Genomic DNA, 27734 nt, shown 5'->3' with positions numbered 1-27734 from the left:
TGCACCATAAGTCACCTAGGGTGCATTTTGAGCAATGGATAAATGTAACGGCGCGGTTTATGCGTTTAAAAGGAAACGCCGGGTAATCCGTGAAGGTGGCATTAACAAACAAGTGGAAAATATGGAAAGCCAAAGGGATCACAGCTTTGAGCTCCCCGAACTAATCAAGGGACTCCGCTTTGACTAATCGGCTAAAATTACAGTAGGCAGCAGCTAAATATGAATCAGCTTTGTTGGATGCTGCTTAATGCTAGCTATGTAGTCCCTGGCTACCGAGACAGCTATGTAACTAAAGTTGACCAAACTAGCTATTAAATTGAACGATTCCCGATACGAGGAAAAATTGTCAATGCCCATGACTGATATTTCTGACCCTTTTAGCCTTCCATAGAGAAAAACGAATAGTTTTTCAGGTAGCCATACTCCCGCTGAAGGCATACCACGTATCTTATACGGGAGAGTGATGCATGCCCGTTGCCTGCGCGTTAATATCGGGATCACCACCACACTGTGGAGACCTTTCGAGCGGGAGTATGGCGTCGGTGCCGGGGATGTTGTCACAGAGAAGCACGTGGCATTAAAAGAGCTGTCCTCAGCAGCCTTCCAGTTCATCGCATGATCAACAGCCTGCAAGGCAACAGCTGTCATGTTCCGACGTCCTGCACCAAGCCACCGGTTGACAAAATACAGAGAGCAGGAAAAGCACAAATGCCACGGAAAAGATGAGGGGGTTTCACACAGGAATGTAGGCAGGAGTCCCTCGAACAACAACAAAGGATGGTGACAGAAGCCGATTAATGACCAAACTCACAACACGGCGACTGCACAAGGGGAGACACACGGCAGTCTACAACTAGAGGGTACGCTTGGCGTGATGTTTTCACGATGAGTGCAGATACTGCAGCTATCACACATCACTGGGAAAGGGAATGCTTCTAGTGGACTGGGAAAGGGAATGCTTCTAGTGGACTGGGAAAGGGAATGCTTCTAGTGGACTAGGATGGGGAATGCTTCTAGTGGACTGGGAAAGGGAATGCTTCTAGTGGACAGGGAAAGGGAATGCTTCTAGTGGACTAGGATGGGGAATGCTTCTAGTGGACAGGGAAAGGGAATGCTTCTAGTGGACTGGGAAAGGGAATGCTTCTAGTGGACTGGGAAATGGAATGCTTCTAGTGGACTAGGATGGGGAATGCTTCTAGTGGACTGGGAAAGGGAATGCTTCTAGTGGACTGGGAAAGGGAATGCTTCTAGTGGACTAGGATGGGGAATGCTTCTAGTGGACTGGGAAAGGGAATGCTTCTAGTGGACAGGGAAAGGGAATGCTTCGAGTGAGCTAACTAAAAGCAGAAGCAGCGGGGGCCATTATACCCGCATAACAGGAGTGACATCATGCTGCCATCGTGTACAGTAGCGTGATTAGCCAGAAGAACAGGCCACAAATTGCTAATAGTCCTATGATTGCTCTTCACTGGCAGTAAGTGGGATCCATTCTCTGCCGCCTTTTCAAAGCTATTCAGAGCTGAACATAATCAAACCTGGAAAAATATGTTTTGCTACCTTTAGATAAAATTGAGAATTTACTGACCTCTCACTTATACGCAATTTTAGGAAGAGCTTGGGGTGAAAAACGAGCTGGTCAATAGTTTTTTGAAGAGAATAAATGGTGGCTGCAAAATAAACTTGCTGACTGTGACTTACCTGATTCTCCCTGTAGTAAGTTGGAATGATTTAGCATCTCACCATTTTCTTTCACAATACCTCCAACTGGCTGCACAGTTTCGCAGCCTAAGTGATCATATAAAAACTGAATCCTACACTTTTACAACTGCTACACTTTGCAGAGCAAACGAGTCGGAATTTGGACACCATGCAGGCCATAGAAGGAGATGAAAAAAAAAAAAAAAAAAAAAAAAACGGCATTTCAAAATATCCTTCGGCTGGATTCTGGAAATGCATTATGGGCTGGATGGCTTGGTTACGAGAATGCTTAGGGCTGGAACACAATAACGAAAGACAATGCAAGACAACACCCAAGATGAGTTTAGGTGCGGTGAGTGCCTATGACAGAGGAACTTCTGAGTTCCCACCTTCATAGACCCACTCCAGGGAGACACAAAAATCTCTGTAGGGGAGGTTTCTACAGTGAAGTGCTGACCATGTCATTAAATCTTCTAAAAAAAACCCAATTGTGTTCAGTAGATATAAAAATTGTAGAAGAACTGCATTCAAGACGGCTACTCCTCCAGAAAGTCAATGTTTGGGAGCGCAATAAAGTTTCACATGCAGTACCCAACCTCTAACCCCATAAACTCCTCAGAAAGCCAGTTGTTGAACTGTTCAAAGTTTCTGGATTGTTCCTGGCTTTTACACCTTGTAAATCACGGCTCCCGGCATCCCTTTCTAAAGGCCAGATCCTCCGGGCTGTGACAGAACTACTGACAAGCGATTCCAAAGGTCATGAACTACGGTCAGGTACAGCTTATCTGCCCCGCGCTTCGCGCTCTCCTCTGTCACATCGCTGATGACCGTGGCAGGTGTAAGGGTTCGGGCCTTCTCTCACACGGGCACTCTGCATACAGGTAATGAGCGCCTACAGGAAGTCGCACGCCCCTCTGGGGACTGCCATTAACCCCCCTGGCCTGGTTTCAGGTGATGTAGGAGGGCCGCTGCCTATTTTCACCTAGCCCTAGTCTCCCCAACCCGAGTCGCACATCGACAGCCACTTATGACAGCTATTCCCGGCAGTGTCACTCACCTCATGCAAATAGAGCCACTTAATTCTCGGGCGAGGTGGCATTCTCGAGCCGGCCTTCATCTAGAGTTCCTGTCCCTCTGCCCTGAAAGTTAATTTGCGGCTTGTTTCCAGCGTACCGACGGCTAGCCTGGCCCAGCAGGGGAGCCCCTTTCAGGGCAGTAGCCCCTCAGCGAGACGTCACGGGCCACTTCCTCGCCATTAACGATGGCTGATTTGTTTGCTTTTGAAGGGGAGTCAACAACACGGAACAACAACAGGACGTGTGCTGAAACAGTGGAGGCGTGAGGACTGACGGAGACGGCTGGAGATGGGAACGGTGGGAAGAATGGAGTGACTCAACGTTTCAGGGCAATTTCCAGCCCTCTTACCTCTGATTGGTGTACCACCTGGTGAGGTAATTTGAATGCAAATAAAATCGGAGAGAAGAGTTAGTACAAAGAGGGAACAGAAGGGGAGAAAGAAAGGAGAAAAAAAACAAAAGTACAGAAACAAGAACTTAGTAATCCTTAAAGTTTGTTTTTTTTCCTCCTTAGTTTGAGTGAAAGGAGAAAAAAAGGAAAATAATTATAAATAAGCAGAGAGAGGCTGTACAGCAACACTCCTGAGGGGTTAGTAAAGTACAGAGAGAAAATGTTTGAATGTGTGCAAGCAGGTCTGTATATAACCTCCAATTGGTGGAACAGGTCTGTATATAACACCCCATTGGTGGAACAGGTATGTATATAACACCCCATTGGTTAAGCAGGCCTGTATATAACACCCCATTGGTTAAGCAGCCCTGTATATAACACCCCATTGGTTGAGCAGGCCTGTATATAACACCCCATTGGTTAAGCAGGCCTGTATATAACACCCCATTGGTTAAGCAGGCCTGTATATAACACCCCATTGGTTAAGCAGGCCTGTATATAACACCCCATTGGTTGAGCAGGCCTGTATATAACACCCCATTGGTTAAGCAGGCCTGTATATAACACCCCATTGGTTAAGCAGGCCTGTATATAACACCCCATTGGCTGAGCAGGATTGTACAGTATATAACCTCCCATTGGCCTTTACAGACAACAACTCTCAGCGACTACCTGCGTGGGTGTCCCTGCTAAAAATTTCCATAGATGTCGGTGACAGTGTTAATACATTGACATAATACAGGCCATATGCAGGAGCCCAGGTGGAGTGCGTTGGCGGTACTATTCAGACATATGTATCTGGAAAGGAGAAAAAGTTCAGCGTCGGGGAAAAAGGCCTCGAAAAACTTGTTTGCAGCCCGCACGCTGAGAATGACAGCAGCTTACAGGAGGCTGTCTGAACGGTGTCAGCTAAGAGAAAGACCTCCCACTCGGGTGGAGAAAACTCCCCGTAAATACACTTTCTGTTAGGCATCAGTTGTCTACTCAGCCTGACCCGACGGGAGGTCTTTCTGGGCAAGACAGCGGCGCAACAAGACAAGGCGCGAAGCGCCGTCATTCCCAAACTCTTCCTTCAAACTTTAACGGTCACGGCTCGTTTCCCCCGTTTTTTTTGTCCTCGCGCGCCAACTGTCCTCGGTGCTGCCGGGGTCGTTTCTTCGCTCCGGTCCGCGTTCTCTCTCGTATCCGGTATCCCCAACAAAACCGCGAACCCGTAAGCCGCGAGGACGAGCGGGATTCACATTTAGACTGACATTTAGGAGGACGCGCGTAGGACCGGAGAAACCGCACGGGGGGGGGTTAAGGCTCCCCCCCGATCGACCCGAGACGCGCTGTACTTTCATCGGCCGCGCGCGTCTTTAGCGACGGCCTCAAACAATTAGCACAGCTGACCTTTTCCGTGGCGGAAACGGCGGGACTGCTTTAGCGGTTCATTAATCCCCGCCGCGTTCGGGGCCCTTCTGCGTCCGCGCGAGACTTAGGAAATGTAAAGTGTGCCGTGATGCGTCTTTCGGGATAATGGCCGAGGGTAAACTCAGGTAAACGGAGCCCGTTCCAGTAACCCACTTTCACCGAGGTGGCGGCGGGAATCGGGTTTTTGAAGAGCACCCCGCAGTCGGAGAGAGACCCCTGGAATAATAAACGTGCCCCCTGCTAAAAGAGGTGGATTTACTGGGGAAAGACGAGATTTAACTTCGTGAAGAGGCACTAATCTGCTCTTTCAGACTGCCCCCCCCCACACCTCCCCCCCACGCCCAAATACTATCTGATCCTGGGGCAGGCCTGAGTCGTTTATTTACCAAGCGCTCCACATTGTAAATAGAGAGCGATCGATCTCGCGAGGCACAGTCCGTACTAACACTGCACAGTCTGCAATTACGTGAAGGCAATTGCATCTTTTTGAGAGGCTTAAGCTTCGTTTGATGTAAAAGACAGTTCTTTTTTAAGACAGCCAGACCACAGAGGTCACTAACTGCTGTGGGGGAAAAAAATGACTATCCTCGACTATATTTCGAGCAACCTGAAAAATGAGCTGTTAGCAAGTAAAGAAATTATCCCATTTGCGCTCAGACAACATGTGTGTCAAGTGACTGAAAATCTAATTTTGCTAATCCCATTAATGTATGTCTATACTGACACACAAAAGCAAAACTGTCTTTGCTGAGAAATCCCCTAAAAAACTGCAAGGGATATACACTCAGTGACCACTGTAATAGGTAGGCCAGTACACCAGCTTGTCAATGCAAATATTAAATCAGCCAAACATGTGAGAGCAACTAAATACATAAAAAATGCAGACGTGGTCAAGAGGTTCTGTTTTTCAGACCAAATGTCAGAATGCTGAAGAAATGTGATCTTTTGACTGTGGAATGAGTGTTGGTGTCAGACAGGTTGGATCGAGTATCTCAGAAGACCAATACGTCTAAAAAAATAAAATAAAATCTAAAAATACCTAATAAAGTGCTCACTGAAGTGTACGTGTTCGGCCTAAGGCTGCAGCAATAGCAGAGGGAGAGGGAAGAGGCACTAGTAGAGACAGATGTACTATTAAAACCATGCAGTCCTTTATCCTCCTTTAATGTGTGCTGAAGAAGGGAACAGGCCTTCCAGCAGAACCGGAGGAGAGACCTCTGGTCTGTCTCGCATTCTCACCCCTTTGCCACCCAAGTACTCCTCGTCCATTACAAGAGTCCTTGGGCAAAGAGTGGGAGCTGTGATTCACACCTAAATAGGACTACCCCCCACCCCCTCTTTACCCCCCCCACCCTCCCAAAGGGAGGTACAGCCTCTGTCACTGGTACCTTTATTCTTACACGTCTCACATTTAGTTCTGTAATCTTCCCACAAGACCGGCGCGGGATGGCGGTACCACGGCAGGAGACGCGGACAGATGATACCGAATGGCGTTCCCGCTGCAGGCGATGTGAAACACTGCCAGCCTACAAAACCAAGCCTATAGCTCTTGGTCGGCGCTTCCTTTCTACCTGAAAATAGTGGCAGTTATCTTTTCTGTCCCCTAATGAGCCGGGCCTATTAAGGCTGGGTGCAAGGACAGGGAGGCACGGGTAATTAGGGAGGGGGCTTTGAAAACACAACGCCACGCGGGCGCACCCTTTTGAATCAGGCCGCCGACGACGACGCGGTACGTTTCGCCCCGCGTTGTCACGGTAACCGTCCGGGGGCGCCCAATTAGGCGGCGTCCCGCTTATGTTAGCGTGTTGCTGTTGTTTGTGTTTTTATCGCTACGCCCGGCGGGGGAGAGGAGGCGGGGAGCGTCCGTACCGGAGCGCAGCTGCTTGATGCGGCCGTTGCTGGTGCTGATGTCCACGGGCAGGAAGTCCTTGAACCAGGAGATCTCGGGGTCCGGGTTCCCGCTGGCGGCGCACAGCATGGTGGCCGTGCGCGTCTTCTCCACCACCTTCAGCTGGGGGCCCATGTCGATGGTGGGGAACCCGTGGGGGACCTGGGTCTCTGTAACACACGACGGGCACACATTAACATTACATTACAGACGCTTTTAAATGGTAAAGGGACTGCATTTATATAGCCCTTTTATCCAATTGATAATTCACACATTCACACACACTCGCATGCAATTGCAAGGTACTAAACAGCTCGTCGATTAGGTGTCTTGCTCAGGGACACCCAGAGAGGGGGATCGAACTGGCAACCCTCCGACTGTCTTACCTCCTGAGCTAATGTTGCCCTGTTTTATCCACAGCGACAAGTACAAAGAAGTACAGAGGAGTCAGACTCTCCAACATGCCAGGCAGCCCCCATCCCAGACTCCACCCCACCCACCGCCACCCCCCCCGCAAGACGCTTATGTGACGTCCGGCTCCAATTTGTCAGATTGAGCCGTGAAACACGAAATGGCTGGCTGACAGGTGAGCGCATTAGCGGCCGGCCGCAGGAGCGGGGCGGGGCGGGGCGGGATGAGGCACTCGGGGCTCCGCGCCTCTCAGGCGGGACTAATCCCCCTACAGCGCCTTCGCCATCCGCAGCAGATCGGCCGCCGGGGGACCCGCCGCCCGCCCGTCACCCGGAGAAGCAGGGATAAGCCCCCGTCTAACCACAGCCTCCGTTTCCTGTGGAGCGGAGAGGGCCTCCAGTGTACGTGCTTCATCGCTTCCCCGGGTTCCGCGCGTCTGACCGCGGTCAAGGGCGCGCTCGTCCGGAACTGACACGTTCCTCGCGCGGAAGGGCCTCTCCGACATCGCCGCTAACAGCCACTGCGAACCCGCATCGCCCTGCAGAGACGCTCTGCAAAGAGCCGTTCAAATTTTAAAGCGAATATTTCACCTTGTGACCTGGCAATGTTAGATGTAAGCGTTGTAACTAGCTGCCTCCGAAAAATAGATCCTCAGAAGACGCTCCGGTCTTTCTGTTTTTTGGAATACACATATATCTCGTAGGATACCTATGGAAGCTGGCACGTAACAGTGGATTTTACAAGTGTTACGAAGACCATAGAAATCTCCATTTGGATCAAATCGCCAAATAAAATAGGCAATTTTCTCATAACAATAAAATGAATGGCAGTCTACATCCTTCAGCTGGAGATAAGTAAAGGACAAATAAATACAAAGTGGCACATAAAAGCACGCTGCGCTGCCTGAAATCCCCTGCAATCCACGCCGGTCTTTTCATTACAAACAGGGAGAGACCTGAGGGGCTGCCAGATGCCCGGGTTTCGACCGAAACGTCCAAACGTTCTCAAATTATTTGCACAGGTCCGGCTTGCGGTCCGGACCGCACAATCGGCTCTGCCATCAGCTCCCACGGCCGCCAACCTCGTTTCGAGATTAAGCTTCCGAGCCGCGCGCGTTCGCCCGGGTTCTGACACGTTCTAAATCTGGCAAAAACCCCAGAGAGACCGCGGCCCCCCCGAGCCCTCTGCGCTGCAGCGGTAACCCGGCGCTCCTGCAGTGTTTACGCCCTGGGAAAGAGCTGGAGACGTCACCGAGGCCCGCGGCCAAACCAGCGTGTGTAATGAGACGGAGGGAGCGGGGAAACCAGAGCAGGAGAAGAATCTACGGCCTCACTCCCACCGCTTATTTGTCTCTGCTTTTTCCCTTTTCCTTGCTCCGGACCCAGAAATCGATCATTACGTTACGTTACGTTATTGGCATTTGGCGGACGCTCTTATCCAGAGCGACGTACGGTTGATTAGACTAAGCAGGAGACAATCCTCCCCTGGAGCAATGCAGGGTTAAGGGCCTTGCTCAAGGGCCCCAACGGCTGTGCGGATCTTATTGTGGCTACACCGGGATCAGAACCACCGACCTTGCGTGTCCCAGTCATTTACTTTAACCGCTACGCTACAGGCCGCCCTACATCGATCGAGGCCCGCCATCTTTGAAGGAGCAGGGACATTCCATTTCCAATTGCCTAATACACATTTCCCGTCTTCAATTCTTTGCCTTTCCTCGTTTTCCAGCCTCTCCCGATCGGGTGGAGCTTGCAGCAGAGGGAAATAATCGATGGAAAACGAGCCCCACACATTGGCATTGCTCCGACCTCACGGCATAGCGATGGTGAGTGTAATGTCACTCCTGTAATGAAGGAACACTGTTCCGTAGCGTCCGTGTACGCCGTGTACGCCGTGTCCGCAGGACGGATCAATGGGACCCGAATGGCGAGCACACAGCGGCCCGGCGATGGATCGATGCGTGCTGAACGGCGGCCAGGCCGGTCAGTAGCGTGTGAACGGCGGAGAGGGATCGATGGGATGTCACGGCGATCGTTACGGACCGGAGCTCGACTCGGGAAAAGCAAATAATGACACGTCGGTTTGTAACGCTGTCAGTGAAGAGCGCGTGGCCTTTCAGCACAGCGCGGCAGGCGAGCGAGAGAGCGGAGAGGCTTTCGGGGCTAACGGGAGAGTAACGGCGCCTCGCGTCCGTCGGGTGGGTGGGTCCGAACGGGGGGCACTCAGACACACACCCGCCCACCCACCCTGTCCTAGAACACACCGGTGAAGTCAAATTTGATAAACAGCGAATTAGGGCTACAGAGAAGGAAAAAAAGAGTAGCTGCCAGCTTATGAATTCTTCATAAATCTGTATTTAAGAGTACTATGCAGCATCTAATCAATGCCATTTTTTGGGATTTGGTGGGAAAGGACCAGGCCTATTTCTTTTAAATTTGCTTTGCATACACAGGGCTACACAACTCTCCCACGCATATGAATCAAATGTCCAAACAATTGGTCATGCGTCTGACAGAGATTTGTGTTTTTTTCAGGTGAGCTACTGATATTTATAGAACACAGAAAGTAGCTTAATGACTGTCTTATATCATAGCACAAAAAGAGTAATCCGAAAAGGTAATCTGAAACAGCTCAAAAAATAAAACATTTGAATGGATAGTTTCTTTGGAAAGCCATCACAGTTCAGTTTTGGCTTACTGAGACTAGATTTTAGATAGTGGTTGCCAGATATCAGTGGTGCCAAATGGCAAGCAACATGCTCTAGAAAAAAACTGTAAACAGTCCTAACATACATTATTCTCGCTATTTTTGGAAAATGTGCAAGTACACAACAAATATAAAAGCAAGGGAGTGGGTCAAGGGAAATAGAAAATATTAGAAAATATAGCCATTAGAATAGCTAGTAGATATAAAAGGTTTGCCATGATTCTTAACAACCTCCCGCAACAGGGCCCTGTTACAGCCATGAATACATTACAGTGTCCCATTTAGCCAACTCAATCCTACCACCTGCTACCCTGACATGACAGCCATCTTGGGTATTGTTAAAAGCGTATTCTGCTCCATGCTAACACGGTGCAACACTACTAACCAACTTGGGTAGAAATGTGGGGAAGAGATGCGAGGCACGTCCCTATGGTAACTGGTGCAGATGGACCAAAAATCCATTTAAAAATACATAATCCTTCCTGTGGATTACACATTTTTTAATGGATTTTCGGTCTATCCACATCATGCAAACACAAGGAATCTTCATTCATGCCTTATGAGGATAGTGTTCTGGTTTTGACAGCAGTTGTTTTTCCTTGTTAGAAACACAGGGGGACACACTTACTTGAACTTGGATCTGTGTGCCTCAGATCAACCAACGCAAGAAATGTTATTTACACTCAGTGAGCACTTTATTAGGTATTTATTAGACTTATTACGTCTTCTGTCGCTGTAGCATATCCACTTAGAGGTCTGGCACTTTGTGTATTCAGAGATTCTGCACACCACTGCTGTAATGTGAGGTTATTTGCATTACTGTCACCTTCCTGTCAGCTTTCACCAGTCTAGCCCTTCTCCTCTCACCTCTCTCATTAGCGAGGCGTTTCTGCCCGCAGAACTGCTGCTCTCTGGATGTTTTTTGTTTTTTCACACCATTCTCTGCAAGCTCTAGAGACCACTCAAACCACCCTGTCTGGCACCTCGGTCAAAGTCACTTAGATCACATTTTTTCCCCAATTCTGACGGTTGATGAGAACATCACATGAGGCTCCTGTCTCATATCTGCATGGCTGTATGCACTGCACTGCGGCCACACGATTGGCTGATTAGACAATGGCATGAATAAGTAGGGGTTTAGTTATAAAGTGCTCAGTGAGTGTATATTGCGCAACACTCTTCACAGTTTACCCTGGCCTAAAGCCCCATAGAGCCAGCCAGAGACAGCAGTGGGCAAGGATAAGCTCCCTGGAAGACAGGCAGGAGGAAGCCTTGGAAGGAACCAGACTCAGTCGGGGGGGGGGCCCAGCCTCCTCTGGCCTGGCTCAATGTGTGGGTTCACAAAAACAAAATCAAATCAAGTCTTGTGTCTTGGTAACAGGGGCGGAGTTAAGGGGTCATGACAGGGAAAGCATTCCCGGGCACTAGCAGGGGCCGGGAATGTGAACGGTGCGTGTATGCGAGCATGTGGATACGCACTGACGAAGAAGATACACTTTATTAATATTAAACCATGTGGGCTAATTTGAACTTCATTTTGAGCCATCCAAGGCACTTAGGAGCAGCGGAGCAGCGGGCAGCCATGGGGGCTAAGTGGGGTAAAGGGCCCCACAGATCTTATCGTGGCTATACCGCAAACCACCAACCTCCCCGGGTCCCAGTCATGTACCTTAGCCAGTACACTACAGGCTGGGGGGAGTCATTTCTCACACTGTTCCCCTCTGCACTTGTGCCCGCTACGGCCGCGTGGCGGTGTCGCCAGGTGAAGCCTCACACGGAGACAGGCGTGCGGACGAGAGGGCCAGACAGCACCGCGGCAGATCCTACGGCCCGAATCGGCGCGCTGATTTCACACGGCCTGAATCCTCACAGCGCAGGGGCGGAGAGGCCGGGGACCCGGCTGCAGGACTGAGAGCGGCGAGCGGGGAGTGGGGGTTTTACTCTCGTGTTTCTGGGTCACGGCCCGAAACGCTGCACCTGCCGGGACGGACCGTGTGCACGGAGGCAGAGGATTCTGGGTCACTGGCTCCTGTCCCAGCCCAAACTCTTTATATGTACAAGGTCATATCCTATTAAACACACTGGTGTGAGCAGGCATGAACAACACACACACGTTGGCACCAATAACATGTGCTTACACGCACACACACACACACACACACACACACACACACACACACACACACACAGCAATCTCACTCGACTGTAACAAGGCTCTGAGCTTCAGACAGGTGTCTAGGAATCCAATCCACATAAATCAGTCCCCCCATTCACGAGCACCTAACCGTCTCCATGACAGCAGACAGATCAAAAGCTTCAATGAGACCTCCAAATATTTGCGCAAGTCATGCACCGAAATAATCTGACACATCGGAGATCTGAAAAAGGCCCAAACACGCAGTGACGTTGGAGTCAGATTCGCAGATTGCGGCAGCCTGCATCGAGGCACCTCCCGGCGAGATCGCGAACGCGCCCCGCGCTGCGGATGAGAGAGAACCGCTGTTAGCTTTCATCGACACGGAAAACGAAAGAGACGCTACATTTCCCGGCGACGGCTACCGGGCGCCGGGGCGGTCAGCACCTGGCTTCCTCCGCCAAGGTGACACCTTTCGCTCTGCGAAGAGCGGGCCAGGTAACCATGGCAACTGCAGAAGAAAGGAGTGGAGCGCCGTGTGCGGTGGTGGGGAGGGTGGGGGAGGGGGGGAGATGAGGTGGTGAACAAAAGAAGTTTCCGGAGCCCGGGCGAAGCCGTCCCTCCGCTCCCCGCACGCTGAGCTGAGGTCTGTCGCAATCGGCTGATTAACGCGGCGACCGCCGGGTCTGCTAATCCAGGGCTGACGCAAGAACGCGCTCCGACACCGCGTTGCTCTCCGCGCAGGGTAAACGGCCAAGGAAGCGCTAGGGGGGGATCAGACCTGGGTTTCGAATTGTATTTGTTCTGGATTCAAATGCTTTTCCGCATTTGACTGAGCTTGCCTGGTGTTTTAGAACGAATGGAATGATCTCGAAACTATAAAACCCCCCCAACCCCTCTGCTCCTCCCCGCACCTAGAAGATGAAGTCGAGCAGTCGGGGCGCACAAATTGAGAAAGGACTTACGGGTCTCGTTAAATGAGAGGGTCTTGTGTGAACACCGCGGCCTACATGTTGCGTCCAGACATGCACGCACACACCCGCATGTGGACACACAACACACCGGGGCCTGATTTACTAAGACCATTCCGAAAAACGAATAACACCGGCAATGATTGGTGCGAAAGATACCACGACCCAATCGTACAAATACCACGACCAATCATTAGTCGCGTCGTTGGTTTTGCACGTGCTGAAAGGTTTCGCACTGCTAAAGGTTTCAGTAAATCAGGGACAGTGTCTCTTTAAGCAGCCCAGACTCTCCCCCAGGAGACCCTCAGTCCTGCTGCTGCTGCAAATCTCAGCTGCTCCAGCAGGCAGACCCTACCTGCCCTCTCCGTTCACCCGCAGCGGAGAGAGGTGGGCGACTCTCCAACAAAGAACTTTAAACAAGCTTTCCAGAGGTGCCAAGATCAGATAAAGATAGTGGAGGGGAGGGGGGCGGGTGGAGGGGGGTCCTAAGAGAGCCCAATCCCTAGAGCTTGTACTGCAGGAGGAGGAGGCATGGCTTGCATAGTGGGGGCGAGGGGCTCACCTGTGCTGCCGCAGGTACGACGGAAGCGTACGCTTTCAGGGGGGCTTGTAGGGAAGGAGAAATGACTCACGCGTCGGTATCACGGTCACGTGCTCCGAGACACTGCGGTAGCCCAGTGGGTCCGTCTCCGGGAGAGTTATCACATGAGGCAGCGGCTCTCGCCCATCGATACCACAAGCTCGGAGTATTTCTTCAACGCCACGCGGGCTGCTTAGCAGTGCTGCGGAGCGCACGGGGTTATATCGGCGCCGTGCGTTGAGGGCCCGCCCGTACGTGCGCGGGGGCTTACAGTATATTACGCTTAATCAGAACCGCTAGCATCCAGCGCGCGGCGGCTCCACGCCGGGCTACAAACTTCGCCGGCGAGACCCGGAGGGCCCCTGTTTGTCTCGTCTCCGACGCGGCGTCACATTAAAGCGCTTTTGCGCCAACGCCGCGCGGTCCAGCGCTTACTCGTTAAGGACGTCGGCTGAGCGAATAAACGGGCGCGTGATTTATTATTTATTATCCGAGCGTAATTGTTCGCCGATGTTTATGAGCCCCGGGATCTTCCTGAGGGAGGCCGACAGCAGCCGCAGAACGGAGGACGCGTCCGTCCTGCTGGACTTGTCGTTCGCGGCGACGCGCTGTTTACCCGGCGCACGCCGTGCGGGCGGATGAGAAACCGCGGAAAAGTAACGTTCCCGTTTAAAACAGAAGCCCCGGCCGCCGTCTGGCGGAGATAAGGATCCCGCGGACGCAGCGTTTCCGCGACTGGCGCGCGGATTCGCCCCACTGCCGCCACACGCGTGTGCGTGAGAGATAGTCCCGCCCGTTTACTGTCTTCTCCAAAGGTGAGGGCACATTGACTGGCAGGAGAATCGACGAATAGGAGAGCGTGAATTATTGACTTTCAGTCCCAAGCCCGATACAAAGTGGCTCCACCCGAACCCCAAGGGGGGGGGTTGGCTTTCGTTGAGAAAATTGACAAAGTTGAGAAAATTTAGGGTTTTAACAGGAGACCAAAACCATAGTATCGCAGTCATTTTGATTGGTCGAAACGGTATAAGGTCGGGATTTTACGGCAGTTACGGTTGAGTGGCGTATGGTACCCTTGGGACTGAAAGGGTTAAGCAATGCAGACGTTCTCTTCCCAAGCGCACAGACGTAGAAGAAATACCTCTTGAACAAATACCTGCAGAATTCAGAGAAATGATTGACACCTGGCCACCCAATGTCCTTCATCACTCTGTGACTAACGCCTGACAAACTCGCAAGAAGGCATTCGTCTCATTCTTTACAAAAACACAGTAATGACAGTTAAAAGTCAGCCACACGCATTCTCCCCCGCCCCCCCCACATTGACATTTGATACACGCGGTGAAAGAATGTAACCACGGTAATGGCGTGTTCGCGTATCAGCTATCCGCGTAGCCGTTTGTCGAGAGGAATTGCCATGCCGTCTGAAGAATGAGCTCACATTGTCGTGGCTACATGGAGGAATTTCTTAAACGCATGAATCACCAGCCCCCCCCCCCCCCCCCCCTACCTTAACTATACCCACAAACCCCATTGCATTGCAGCAGAGCTGAAAGACTGTCAGTCAAGCTCCACTGGCAGATAAGATTACGCGGCTCTAACACGTCTTGTTCGTGGGATAGCGACCTTCCCCGCTTTGCGTAATTTCGCCTAACCTTACCCCCCTTCTTAACTTCTGAAGACAGCGATATCGTGCAGTCGCATGGCGTCGGTTATAATAATGTTGTTTATAGATGTCTGCGTGGTAAAAAACATTGCAAAAGAGAAAAAAATAAAGGCTACAGGCACTTTGCCAAAGTGTAAAGGAGGTCGGCTACGTGATTGAGCTTTCAAAGCTTAACAAAAGTTCTGTGTTCTGTAAGAATGCATTCTGAAAGTGACAGCCCATGACAGGCTAAGAGAGGATGTGAACCGTTGAGTTTTTTAATACCACTCTAAAACGCTCCTGACCCCTCCCTCAAGTACATTACGGGGAGTCGTGTCAAGATTAATGGCTCTCAAAAAAAAAACGAAAAAAAAAAAGCCTCATCGCAGTAAAATTCCTCATCACGGCAGACGCCCCAGATGGCGGTTTGAATTTAAACGGCGATTCGACACGGGCCTCAACCCCCCCTCAGCCGCTCGGGCGAGGAGCTTGGCTGAGGTGAGGCCGCGCGTTCTTCCGGGAGTCCGGCTGCCATCTCGTGAGAGAGGAGAGGAACGGGAGTTGCCCGGACGAGCCGGGAGAGAGGGTGTGTGAGCGCGCAGCGGGGCGGGAGCCTGCCAGGCGGGTTTAGCTGGTGAGCCAGCCAGCGTCCGGGGGCCGGGAGAGCCCGAAACAAAGGCCCGTCTGTGCTGTCCCGCCTGACGAGGATGACGCGGCGCGTCTTTAAACTCCCGCCCTGGCAACAGTCACTTAATTAACCGCTCTCTCTACACCGGCGGAAAAACGGCGGCACCTGGACCCGGCGTGAGTCCAGCTGTCTGCGGACGCTTCTGCATCTCCGCGAAAAAGAAAGAGACGAAAAACACAAGAAGAAGGGCGACCACAGACATCTGGGGCTCACCAACCCGACCCGGGAAGGGGAGTCGAGCTACAGAGGGAGGGATGGCGGCGTAAAGGCATCTGCTGCCTGCTGTCCGTATTTTTCAGTTCCTCTCCCATGGTGTCGTATCCTCATCGGGAAGCACGCCAAGGGACTGACAATGAGATAGGATTTGCCGGTAATAACCGTGCCGCCTGTCTTCCCTTTTCAGAGGCGAAGGAGGGACTCGCCCGAGCACAAACCAACTCTCCATTAGCGCCGGGAGTGACAGGTAAGGCCGGTTAATCGCCGGGGATGTATCGGTTACCGCTCAAAAACCTTTCCCGGAAAGAAGCCCCTTCGCTGGAGAGGAGCGCTGGTGACATCACAACCTGTTCCGGGAGTGGATAAAATGGCTGCTTGGATTGAGCTGCTCGGAGAGAGAGAGAGAGAGAGAGACCTGCACAGTCACTGCAGAACGTCTCCGCTTACAGCTCCGCGGAATCGAGACGGAGACGGAGAGCGAAAGACCTTGAATTACCACAAGAAAGCAAAAACGAACTGCAGAGAATTTAAACCGGATTCGGCCACAGGTCCGGCTCCCGGCCCCTCGCCGTCAGACGGGAGGGAGGTCTGGCCGCGGTTTCTGGAGGGCCGTGATTCTGCGATCGCGGTCCCGGAGTGCGAAAACAGGGTTAAAAGCCCGGTATCCTCGAGAACCCACCAGAGGCGGATCAGTGTGTCTTCATTTTAAGCCATTACTTGGCAATAAACTTTATTACATTAGTCAGCCGAGGAGGGGCGGGCGGGCCACAGCAGGCCGTTAAAGTGCGGTGTTTATTCCTCGGCCCTCGCGCCGCCCGCATCCCCGCGGCGACGCCGGGGCCCCTGACTGCCCTTTTGAAGCCGGGGCCGATGCCAACGCGCGTCCATAAAGACGTCCGCCGTAAACGTGCGAGGCCGGGCTTCTGCTCTTTCCTGCCCTGGAGAACGGGCTGCTTTAATGAGAGCCACATCGGCTCTTTTCCGCTATTGCTCTTGGAAACGGGGGGGGGGGGGTGTACCCGTCGAAGGGGAGCAGCCGCTCCTCCGAAAACTACAGAGCCAGGGAGAACACACCTCCTCCCCGCTGACATTTCCACCCCCCTCCTCCTCCCGACCCTCCGCAGGCTTTAATCGGGGAGCCGGCACTCTCCGGTGGGGCTCCGCACCTCCTAATAAGATCATCCTCGCCCCTAAATGAAGAGTGCGGCTGACCCTTTCACAGCAGAGGTGTGCGCCTTTTCGGATGACACCCCGGAAAAGCATTTGTATCGCAGGGAATTTGTCTGACCTTTACTGAGAAAGAGAGAGAGAGAGGGAGGAAGGGAGAGAGAGAGCGGGAGAGATAGAGAGAGACAGACAGAAGGACAGAGAGGGAGAGATCGTGAGACAGAGCGTGAGAATGGTAAGAAAGAGTTCTTTCACACAGCAGGGATGACAGCTCACATGCAATTAAACGATAGCTAAAGTAAAAAGCTGCGAACGTTCGAGAAGGAGAGAGAATTCCCTTTTTTTAGAAGCTAGAGAGAGAAGAGCTTTTTTATGATTACATAAATCCATTAAGAAAATGCTTTCCTTTTGAGGCACACACACACACAAAAAAAAAAAAAGACTGGAGGTTGATGTTTGCAACCTTTACCGTGTACCACCAAGAACAAGTCACAAAGCCGTATTCATCCTGATTTCACACTGCAGGAATGCAGCCCTCGTACGGTCAGACCTTCGCGTTCGTACAGAAATGCACACGTCATGCAGCTTTTATGCAATGGAACTGTACTTCCAGTCGCACAACATTCCCAGAAAAAACATGCTCCGCCATAAGCAGGAGTGCAGGTAAGAGGAAAAGCACCCCCAAAACCGAGGCGTGTCAGGCGCTGCCGTTCCGTAGAATTCCCCAGACACCTGCTGGAAATCCTCCTGCCACGTTCCCTCGGAATGTTCTTCCGACATTCAATTTTCCAATCTGGAATACTTGCTATAATCATTAGGATTGCTAATTATCCCTCTCTCACTCGCCCTCACACAATCATACACAAGGGCACATATTTAACGCACGCAAACCTCAGCAAATGGTTCCATATGACTCAACATAACAAGTCTTTGTTTGAACAGATTGCATCAGGTCTGACATTGCCTCAGGTCTGACAGTTCAATTTACACCAATTACTACCTGGTGGAAACCATTCTGAATGTATGCAGCACGCATATAGAGCCTATTTTCTGTAAAAGCACGCTGTGTATCTGTGCGTGCGTGTGAATGTATACAAGCTTGTGCATGTGTAAACTGTCCAATACAATACAATCTTAGACGACAGCTATCTTAATTCAAAGGCTGAACGCAATCATAGGTAAAACTGCTTAATGACCACTTATTTAGCCAATGTGTTTAGGGCATCTGTCGTCGCCCCAAACCTCTAAGCCAGCGGAATGTGTAAAGTAGACTGCTAGTGGATATGCTTGTTCTGAATTCCACAGATCTAACGTCAGAATCCTAATCTCTTAAACAGCCCAACAAGAACTTGCTTTTATTTAGATTGTTTGAGTTTGGTCTCTGGTCATCCACGGATCAACATTTTTAGTGTCAAGCTCCGATCCACACTCGGTGTGCCGCCACAATACCGACAGAGCGTAGAAAAAATACTGGCGCTAACCTCTGTTTGCAGTCCAACTGAATCTTTTGCTCATTTGCTGTTTCTATGAATCCGGATGTGCGTTACAGAAAACTGATATAAGAACTGAAACTGAATGCAACGAAGACTGCCACGCCGTTCCATTTCTAATAGTGAATGACTAATTCCAGTTACACAATTCAAATTCAATGTTTAAATGCGAAAAAAAAATAAAGAATTCTATTCTTGCCATGCAATGCAAATTCCATATTCATATTCAGTTTCTGCTGGTGCTAATTCCTGCCCGTACCGCGCTGTCCGACAGAAGCGAGTGAATGTCCCTGGTGTTTGTTGCACGAAACAAAACCGGTGTTGTTCTTCGCGCGGCGGTAAACCGTGTGAGCGCCGGCTTATTCGCCGTAATGCGGCCGGCTTATCAGATGAACGTGTTTACAGTAAAGACGGGCGGGGGGTCAAACGCGAGGCGGGCCGCGCCGACTGCGGCTCGCTATCGCATCGGGCGGGCGCTAACGGCGGGCGGCGGGGGGAACGCGACGGCCGGCGGGGCGTACGAGACACGGACCTGCGCTGACCTGCCAAAGACAGTCAGAAAGTTTTGGAAAAGCAAGAAAGAGAGAGGGGGGGGGGGGGGGAGAAAAAGGAGACGGAAGACTTTTCAATGTCAAAGACTACGCCACACGGAGAGCGAAAGAAAGCGCAAGTGCGTCACTGCTGCTGTTGTTGTTGTGGTTTTGTAGATGCAGGTGTCCTCAGGACGCGTTTATCGGCCGCCCTACAGCGGAGAGAGATCTTCAGTGCGGTCGGCCTGCGAGGCGGCTCCGCTGCAGATAACCCTTCGGAGCCGATGGCTGATAGGCGCATCTGGAATCAGCTCTCTCCCAGAATTCCCCTTGAACAGAGATAACACGCGGGAACCTACGCGCGTCTCCCGCACCCCCCCCCCCGATCCCGGGGAGGAAGAGAATTTTTCGGAGTGTCGTCGCGCGTCCCAGGCTCCCTGGCTAACGTCCGGCCGTCGCCCCCGTCCCGGCTCTGGGGCGCCTGGCCCTCGGTCAGGGGCGAACGCTTTAGTCCGAAGCACTCGGTGTTCCCGGGCCCGGTCCCTGAGAGGGCAGGGAGAGCGGTGGTTTTATGTTTGAAGAGAGGCCAGGATCCCTCCTGTTTAAAGCGCATTAGCTCGCCCCACAGCAGCAGCGTTTATCATCCCGCCGCGACGCGCCTGCTGACAGTTTAACGGAACATCTCCTTTAATGCGGAACAGGTAGTGCTGTGCGGAGAGGGGCCCTGACAACCCAACAGGCTTGTAAAAGATGAGAGGTTTTTAAAGGAGGGGGCCACCCCTGCCGGCGCCCGGGCCCTCCCGTCCTCACCTGGGTCTTTTACCACCCCCCCCCCCCCCCCCCCCTGCAGCGTTTCTGACCGGACCGGTGGGGGAGGTGCTCTCACCATGGAGACCAGTATACTGCACTGCAGCACATCAGCCTCTGAGGTGTAACAGTAAGAGTTGCAGAACACCGACTTACAGTGGAATGTTGAAAGAACATTCTGAAAACACTGAACGTTCTAATGCTGATGTAACAATCGCTAAACGCTATGGTGTTCCAGAACACCGACTTACGGTGGAATGTTGAAAGAACATTAAAAAAACACTGAACGTTCTAATGCTGATGTAACAATCGCTAAACGCTGTGGTGTTCCAGAACACCGACTTACGGCGGAATGTTGAAAGAACATTAAAAAAACACTGAACGTTCTAATGCTGATGTAACAATCGCTAAACGCTATGGTGTTCCAGAACACCGACTTACGGCGGAATGTTGAAAGAACGTTCAAAAAACACATTCTCTTCAAAGGGTTAAAATGTACGAGAATTATCTCTGGTTTGTTGTGGGAGTCTGTGGGAGACAGCAGCGGGGGCAGGGAAGGACCGTGTGGAGGGAGAGGGAGGGGAGGAGAGCGCAGAGCGTACCAGGGCCCTGCCTGGTCTAATTACCAGGGGGAGCAGAGCAGGGCAGCGCTAGCACGGGTCTAATCACAATCGCACTGACAGGGACCCGTCTCCTCAGTCCAATCACACAGCACAGCCGGGCTGTCAGCTCCTGATCTGTATGAGTCCCGTCGCCCCAACACAAACTCATTTCAGACGGTACGGAATACACTGGCTGCACCTGAAAACAGCAGGGAATCTCACCGACAATAACGGACAACAGATGGAGGCTGCACATTGAGTTTTTAATACCCGCGCTTTGGGTAATTCATCTCCAGACTGGGGGACTGACCTGTAACTAGACGCTAGGCTGGTGCCAAGGCCTAAAAATAAAAAATGCACAGGCTGCATGATTTATATTCATTCGTATGCAAATAAAAATAGGAAGGCGTCAATACCGGAACAGCGAAACTGGAAAACAACAAGCATCTAAGCTCAAAATTGCATCTGCCTTCAAGGGCATTAAAGATAAGCTCTAGCTGGGCCAAAGGGGGCCAGCGGGGGAAAAAAAAAACATTACCCATAATGCAACAGCCCTCCCGCATTTCCATAACTATGCCTCGCCTCGTTCCCCGATACGCATCAGAGGACAAGGAGGGTGGAACTGAAAGGCGGCCCTGCCGCGATCCTTGGCGGATCCAATTCTGAGACTAAATAAAGGCCCTGTGATATCCTGGTACGAGTGGCACGGGGTGATGGATGGTGATAATTAAGTGTGACGCTTGCGCTGATGGCGGGAGCAGGGGAAGGACCGGGCGGCGACAAAGAGGGGGGGGGGATTCTACTCCCCGTAAAGCAGAGCTGCTCATCGAGGGGCTCCACCGGCTCCATCACCCGCGTAAGCCCTCCCGCGGCTTGTGTTCCAGCCCACAGACCTCCAGCGAAAACAAACACCGGCGCTAATGGAAAACAAGGCCGCGCAGGGTGACTAATTCCCTACCCTGGCCACCGCAGCCGCTGGGGTTGGGGGGCTGTGTGTGCGCGTGCATTCGGGCACAAAATGGCCGCTCAGGAGCAGGATGCACATTGGCGGCGGCTGGAGCGAGCTGCGACTGTGAACCGCTTACCTACGCGCTGTGCAGATGCACGGGTGAAGGCTGCGCCTGAGTATTAGCGCGGCAGTAATAAGCTATGTGGAGAGCTAGCGCGTTTTAAGCCGCAGCCGCATAATTACAGATGTTCCAATCAGAGGGCCTCATCTTCCCGAGAAAGCGTCTGAGGGGTTTATTTCGGTCGGTTTTGTCATTCAATCTGAACAGCCGTGTAACCACCCACCCGGGTCTTCAAAGTTGCTCGGGAAAAAAAAAGTATTTGTTTTGAACACCGCTACGAGGTAATTGCAGGGAATTTGTTTTTCGAAAAACAATCTTACGCCTGAAAGATGTCGTTTTTCCCTCCGATCTTGCTCGCTTGCTTGCTTTTTTTTTTTTTTTTTTTTTTCAAACGCAGCCCGTTTGTTTGTGACACGGAGATAAAGCAGGCGAAGGAGGCTTTGTTTCGACTGGTCCGCGTTCGGCCCCGCTCTGAACCGCGACGGCAGAGTCTGCAGACACAAAAGTGTTCCCCTCGGGGTGTTCCGAGTCGAACGTCAACACGCCGGGCGTGTACTTCTCTCAAAGGCCAGGAAGAGCGCAGGAAACGGCGTTGAGACGCAGCCCGACACCTCAGACTGAGGGGCGAGGAGTGTACGAAAACAAGCTGGGACACTTTGTTATGCTTCTCACACACGGGGTGGGGTGGGGCCAGCACAGCGAAAAAACACTGTACTGCCAGCACACCGCTCCTGGCTGTAGGGGACAGGTAGGGGGGGTGGGGACAGGAGTAGGAGGGGAATGTATTTCGACCAGCCGGGACGCTGAACCACGCCGGACACACTTGCCCGCGCACCTTTACGGTGTTTGCCGTCGCCGTGGGAGACGGGTGCGGGAGGCCACCCCCTGGAAGGTGAGGTATGCGAGGGGGGGGGGGCGCCGGCTCTCACGCACGGTCTCCGGGGGTTACGCAACGCCACAGAGCCGGCGACCTGCGAAACCCTGTCCTCATGATTCTCCTTTTCAACAAACGCAGCCTCGGTGTGTTGCAGACGTTCACAGGCGCACTTGACAGCGGAGACAATGGCTGGCACCAGAATGTCAAAGCCACGGGATCGAATTTCAGACCATTTATGCAATTTGTTTGTAACCGTACACCCGCTCCTTTGTCCGCGGTTTTGAAAATACGGAGCAAAATGTATACTGGACACATCAGCCGCAGAGCGACAAATCCGATCCCTTTGACGAATCCAAGGACAGCTGATTTCACAGTAAATGCCAGCCAACGGTCCCAGGGTTTCTTCGCACGGTCCTAACGGAGGAGGAGGGGAGGGGGGTGAACGTGCAGAAGCTTGACGCCGTTTTTCAACAAAAGGTGAACAAGGGGCAGGTAACGCGCTGCTTACGTTCCTTCGCCAATCGCGGCAAACCCGGGAGCCCAGAACAATCGGCGTTTCTGTAGCTGGCACTGAGAGAAGATGATCCGGCCGCAGGGAAAGGAAGAACGGGGGAAGAAAAGGCCTCCCGTCTGCTCTTGGGTTTCGCGCCGGACTGTTGTGTTTTCCCGGTTGCCGTGGAGACGCGCGCGCTTGCACGCATTCTCCCGTGAGTCACACGGGAAGTCTGGAGCCGCCGGCGGCGGCTGGGCCGCGGTCTCTACGGTAACAGGTGCGCTGGTAGCGCAGGGCGGCGGAACCGCGGCTCCGCCCGACGGCCTTATCGTCACATCAGCTCAGCACCGTCCCTTCCAGACTTCCACTTATCCAGTTATTCCCTCTCACGTGCAGGTACCAGTTGCCCCCCAAAACCCACAGCATCCAGCCCCCAGCCCACGGAGCACAGCTGTGTGCTCTGCGCCCCTGTGCACGGGGTATTGATTCTGTTAATGGGCTGGTTTTGGAGCATTAGGGGGGTGCTTAGTGGCAGGGGCTGTGTTGTTCTGCTCCTTTCCAGTTGGTTAGCGGTAGTGGGGGAGCTCCACACTGTGGCTAACAGCGCCTTAGGGGACCACCAGTGCGCCGGCACCTCTCTCTGCCCCGCTAGAGGACGGGGCTAAAGCGAGAGGGACGCAACCGAGGCTGTTTCCTGTTAAAGGGATCCTGGTGAAAATGAGTGTGGCAGTTAAAGAAAGGCGGGCAAAAGAGACAATGTGTCGAACGCAGACGGATTTCTGTGACATTCAAAGCTCCAAACGAGGCATGTCGAACACTGACGCAGGCCACATTAAAAACAGCGCGCCTCCTCAGACTAAAGCCTCTCACGGACCTGACCTTTTTAAAGCGGGCCGTATAAAGAGCGCCGCCGAAAGGGGAGACCCTCGGAGACGTATATCCATCATAAACCAGGCTGTCCATCACTCCGCCGCTCGCCGTCAGCCCAATTTATCAGGAAGCGAAACGTTTGTTTTTACGGTCGCCGCGGGAAGCCGCCGTCGCCGCGGCGACGTGGGACGGACGGACGCGCGCGACGCCCCGCCGTTTTTTTACCGTAACTTTTTTTCTCTCTCCGTCTTTTCTTAGCGAGAGCGGGCTAATGCACGCCGCGACCTTTGCGGTAATGCAGCTTCCGCGGCGCGGGGGCAGAATATTCAGCCACGCTCCCCCGCCGACAGGCAGTTCATCAGCGCCCCGGCGCCCCGCTATCCGCTCCTCTCCCCCGCTCCTATCTGCCGCGCGGCTTCCACAGCCGTCAGCGTGATCTACGGCGGTGTCACGGGCGTGCCGCCGTTATTTATGCCGCCGCGCGCCGGCGTGTACGTTACGCCGGGCGGGACCCGGAGAGGCCCGGTCCGCCAGGGAGCGGTCCGGTCACCTTGGGCCCGCCGGCCGCCCGGACCGCAACTCTCCCAAAGTCAGGCCCCCGTCCAGCGCCCGCCCCGGAGGAGCCGCGCTAGCCCCTCTCAAACAGGGCGCGAGGGAGCGGTCCGGTCACCTTGGCCCCCGCCGGCCGCCAGGCCTGCAACTCTCCCAAAGTCAGGCCCGTCCAGTGGCCGCCCCGGAGGAGACGCACTAGCCCCTCTCAAACAGGGCTCGCCCGTAATCACCCCTCCCTGCGGGCGGGCGGTCCGCGCTCACACCGCCCCGATCTGTTTACGGCCACTTTGCGGGCGGAGGTTTTAATACGTGCCATAAACAGCCGGGGTGTTCATCACTCATGATTAAACGCCACTCAATCAGCCGTGACAAATTTACAAGCAGGGGCCGCGTAAATGGCTAACGAAAATAAATAAAAAATAATAACAAATAAAAAAATTTAAATAAATAAAACAAAAACCCCAGCCACAACAATGCACCAACAGCACTGTGGCATCCTTTCAGAGGGCTCCGGAGAACAATTAAACATGGGAAGGAGCGGATGATGCATTTTTAATATTGACAAGGGCTGTTGCCTCATGTCCCCGGCACCGGGGAGGCCCCCCCCCCCCCCCACCCCATTCTTAATTGACTTACTAATTGATAAAAAAACAAACAAGAAAAAAAGCTGAGGGGAAATATAGCGACGAGAAGCTCATCTATTATTCAGAGAATATTCATGCAGGATAACCGAAGTGAGAGGGAAAATTACACGTCGCCGATGAGACAGGCAATTTTACAGCTGGGCGAACCTGAAATACGGGGAGGAAGCGCGTGGGGGATTTTGGGGATTTGGCGCCTGGATTGACGTGCGCTCGCTCGGTACGAGGCGTTGCCGGGGTTCGGGGGACCCCGCCCGCGCCCCCATCTCGCCCCCCCCCCCCTATCTGTTCTCCCTGTCAATCATCGCCTGGAGTTCATGCCTTTTGGTGTTTACCCCGAATGCATCATTCACAGGGATGCAATGTCTTTTTTCCCAAATAACAATAAACTTTAAACTTCCCTACAGAGATGACTGGGATCCTGTGAAGAGCTGTGAAGGCACAACTGCTTGACCATAAGCATGGTGGGATATTAACAAAAGCCACAGCCAAATGCTTGTACATTTTATATGTGGCTGGTAAGTTTGCTCTACCAGGCACTTAGCCAGGTAACCGACCATCACTTGGAGGTCCTGCTCTGCTCTACATATCTAATTGTCTGGATAAAACTGTCCATGAATTCTGGGATGTGGCCAGCGGATGAAAGAGTTAGTTTCCCGGTCAAGCGTTCTGATTTCATTCCAAGCTGTGAATGTGAAGTCTGACTCTTAACCAGAGCCGCCCGGCCCTCTTCCACTCTATCTCTCTCCAGCCCTGGCCTTGTCGAAGGCGTGAAGGCCCTATCCCGAGAAATCTGGTTAAGGCCAGCGAGCAGATCTCCATCGCAATCAAGCGCATCCAGTAAATCGGCTTAGCGGACGGACGTGGCCCTGTCCGTCACGGAAGGGCAAGGCCGGGTTCAGTTCCCGACGCAAACAGCCAGCCGGCGCTGCCGAATTCAGCTCTGCGTCAAAGCAAGAGGAGTCAACAATAAATTCAACTCTTTCAGTTCTGCTCCAACTGGTAAAAGAAAAATGAAAAACGAATTTGCATGTTCCACAGTGATCTACAACACCAATTAATAAGTGCCAGAGGTTTCTGTCAATGTACTCAGAAGGATTAAAACAAAGTGGCCTCTTTCATATGCAATGAGAAACAGAACACATCTAAATATGACAGGTCGAGCAAATAAAATCTTCCTAAGCTCAGTGTTAAAGCGCGTTTCTATGCTTATTCGTGTAACCTCAATGCCCGCATCAACAGGATAATCTCTAATTCCAAGGAGCTGAAATCAATCTGGGAAGCGCAACAAGTCGACGCTTGTGTCCATTAATTGCTAATCACCCGAATAGGAAAGGTGTATCTGTGAAATGCGACACATTTCGCTTCAGGCAAAACGTAAAGTGTCAAAAAGGCACCGAATGTACACGAAACCATGCCACTCTGCCAGGCACCATCTGAAATACAGGCTCATAATGAATTTTAGAGTGCAAATTAAAACGGGTCTTTACCCATTACCTTGCAGTTTTAATGCCATCATCGCCCGGTAATAAGTCTCCCTATCATAAACAGTAATCATTGCGCAAGATAGTCCAGTAAAACTGTAATAAATATTTCGCTGCGACCGTCAAAAAAGATGTAACGCACAGCACTGGGACCGGCTGTTTCACAGGGCCCAGAAACGTGGCCCCCATCGGCAACCGGCCTCCTTCGCGAAAAACCCGGGTGTTTAAAGCGGTTTGCGTGCGTGCGGAGGCCGAACAGGCCGCGTGTTTAGTAAACACGAGAGGAGTTTGAGAGGTCGCGGCCCCCCGGCGGGGAGGTGTTATTAAAACAGCGGGGTCGGCGGCCGCGCGCCGTGTCTGATTCGGGGGGGAAAAGCGGCGGGGTTTAAATTGAAGTCGGAGAGGTCTAATCCCCCGGCCCTCGGTGGGGTTAATGGCACCTGTCTGTCCCGCGACAGGCGGACCGGGGCGGCGTGCGGGGGGGGGACGGGTCAGAGCCGGCCTCTCATTACCCAGCTCGCTGCCCTCCAGTGCTGCTGCTCAGCGCCACTCCGCCGGCCGGCTGCTGTGTGCACTGCCCATTTACAGGCCAGGGCTTCATCACAACCAGGGAGGCACCCTCCACAAAATGGCCGCCAGCAGGAGAATGGTAAATGGCAGGCATTTATATAGCGCCTTTATCCAAAGCGCTGTACAATCGATGCTTCTCATTCGCCCATTCATACGCACACTCACACACCGACGGCGATTGGCTGCCATGCAAGGCGCCGACCAGCTCGTCAGGAGCATTTGGGGGTTAGGTGTCTTGCCCAGGGACACTTCGACACAGCCCGGGCGGGGGATCGAACCGGCAAACCTCCGACTGCCAGACGACCGCTCTTACTGCCTGAGCCAATGAGACGACTGCTCTTACTGCCTGAGCCAATGAGAGGACTGCTCTTACTGCCTGAGCCATGTCGCCCCCGGAGAGTGGTCCCGTGTTGTGTGAACGCGTATGTGTGCAGAGAGGACGGGTGGAAGTGTGCGTGTGTGTGTGTGTGTGTGTGTGCGCGTGTTCCTGTGTGCACGTGCGCATACATTTCCTTCACAATGTGATTTATTCCTGTTAAATTGCCAGGCAGACATCCTCCGGTGAGTACATAGGCTGCACATAGGACAGGATGAAGTCATGCTTGAGCCACAGACGCCCCGAGACTCACAATTGCCCTCCCCAGCGACACGCTGCAATCTAATCCGCATTTCCTGCATTGAGGCAGTCTGTCTGTTTTGTGAGTCTGTGCAAATACTTGTAATGTACACAGGGGTAAAAGCACTCGTACAAAATAACATGCATC

At 52.6% G+C, this 27734-nt stretch overlaps 1 protein-coding gene across 3 annotated transcripts in view; it reads right to left on the bottom strand.

The window, feature by feature from the left end:
- Positions 1-27734, bottom strand: part of LOC133128624 (receptor-type tyrosine-protein phosphatase F) — a 235413-nt gene that overhangs the window by 92544 nt on the left and 115135 nt on the right. For all 3 annotated transcript variants that reach the window (XM_061242300.1, XM_061242299.1, XM_061242301.1), the window contains exon 5: positions 6448-6636. In XM_061242300.1, coding sequence (XP_061098284.1) covers positions 6448-6636 — 189 coding nt within the window. The remainder of the gene's footprint in view (positions 1-6447; positions 6637-27734) is intronic.

The sequence above is a fragment of the Conger conger genome, chromosome 5 (assembly GCF_963514075.1).
Source record: "Conger conger chromosome 5, fConCon1.1, whole genome shotgun sequence".
NCBI lineage: Eukaryota > Metazoa > Chordata > Actinopteri > Anguilliformes > Congridae > Conger > Conger conger.
Note: the sequence above shows the minus strand (reverse complement) of the source record. Positions and strands in the feature narration are given on the sequence as shown.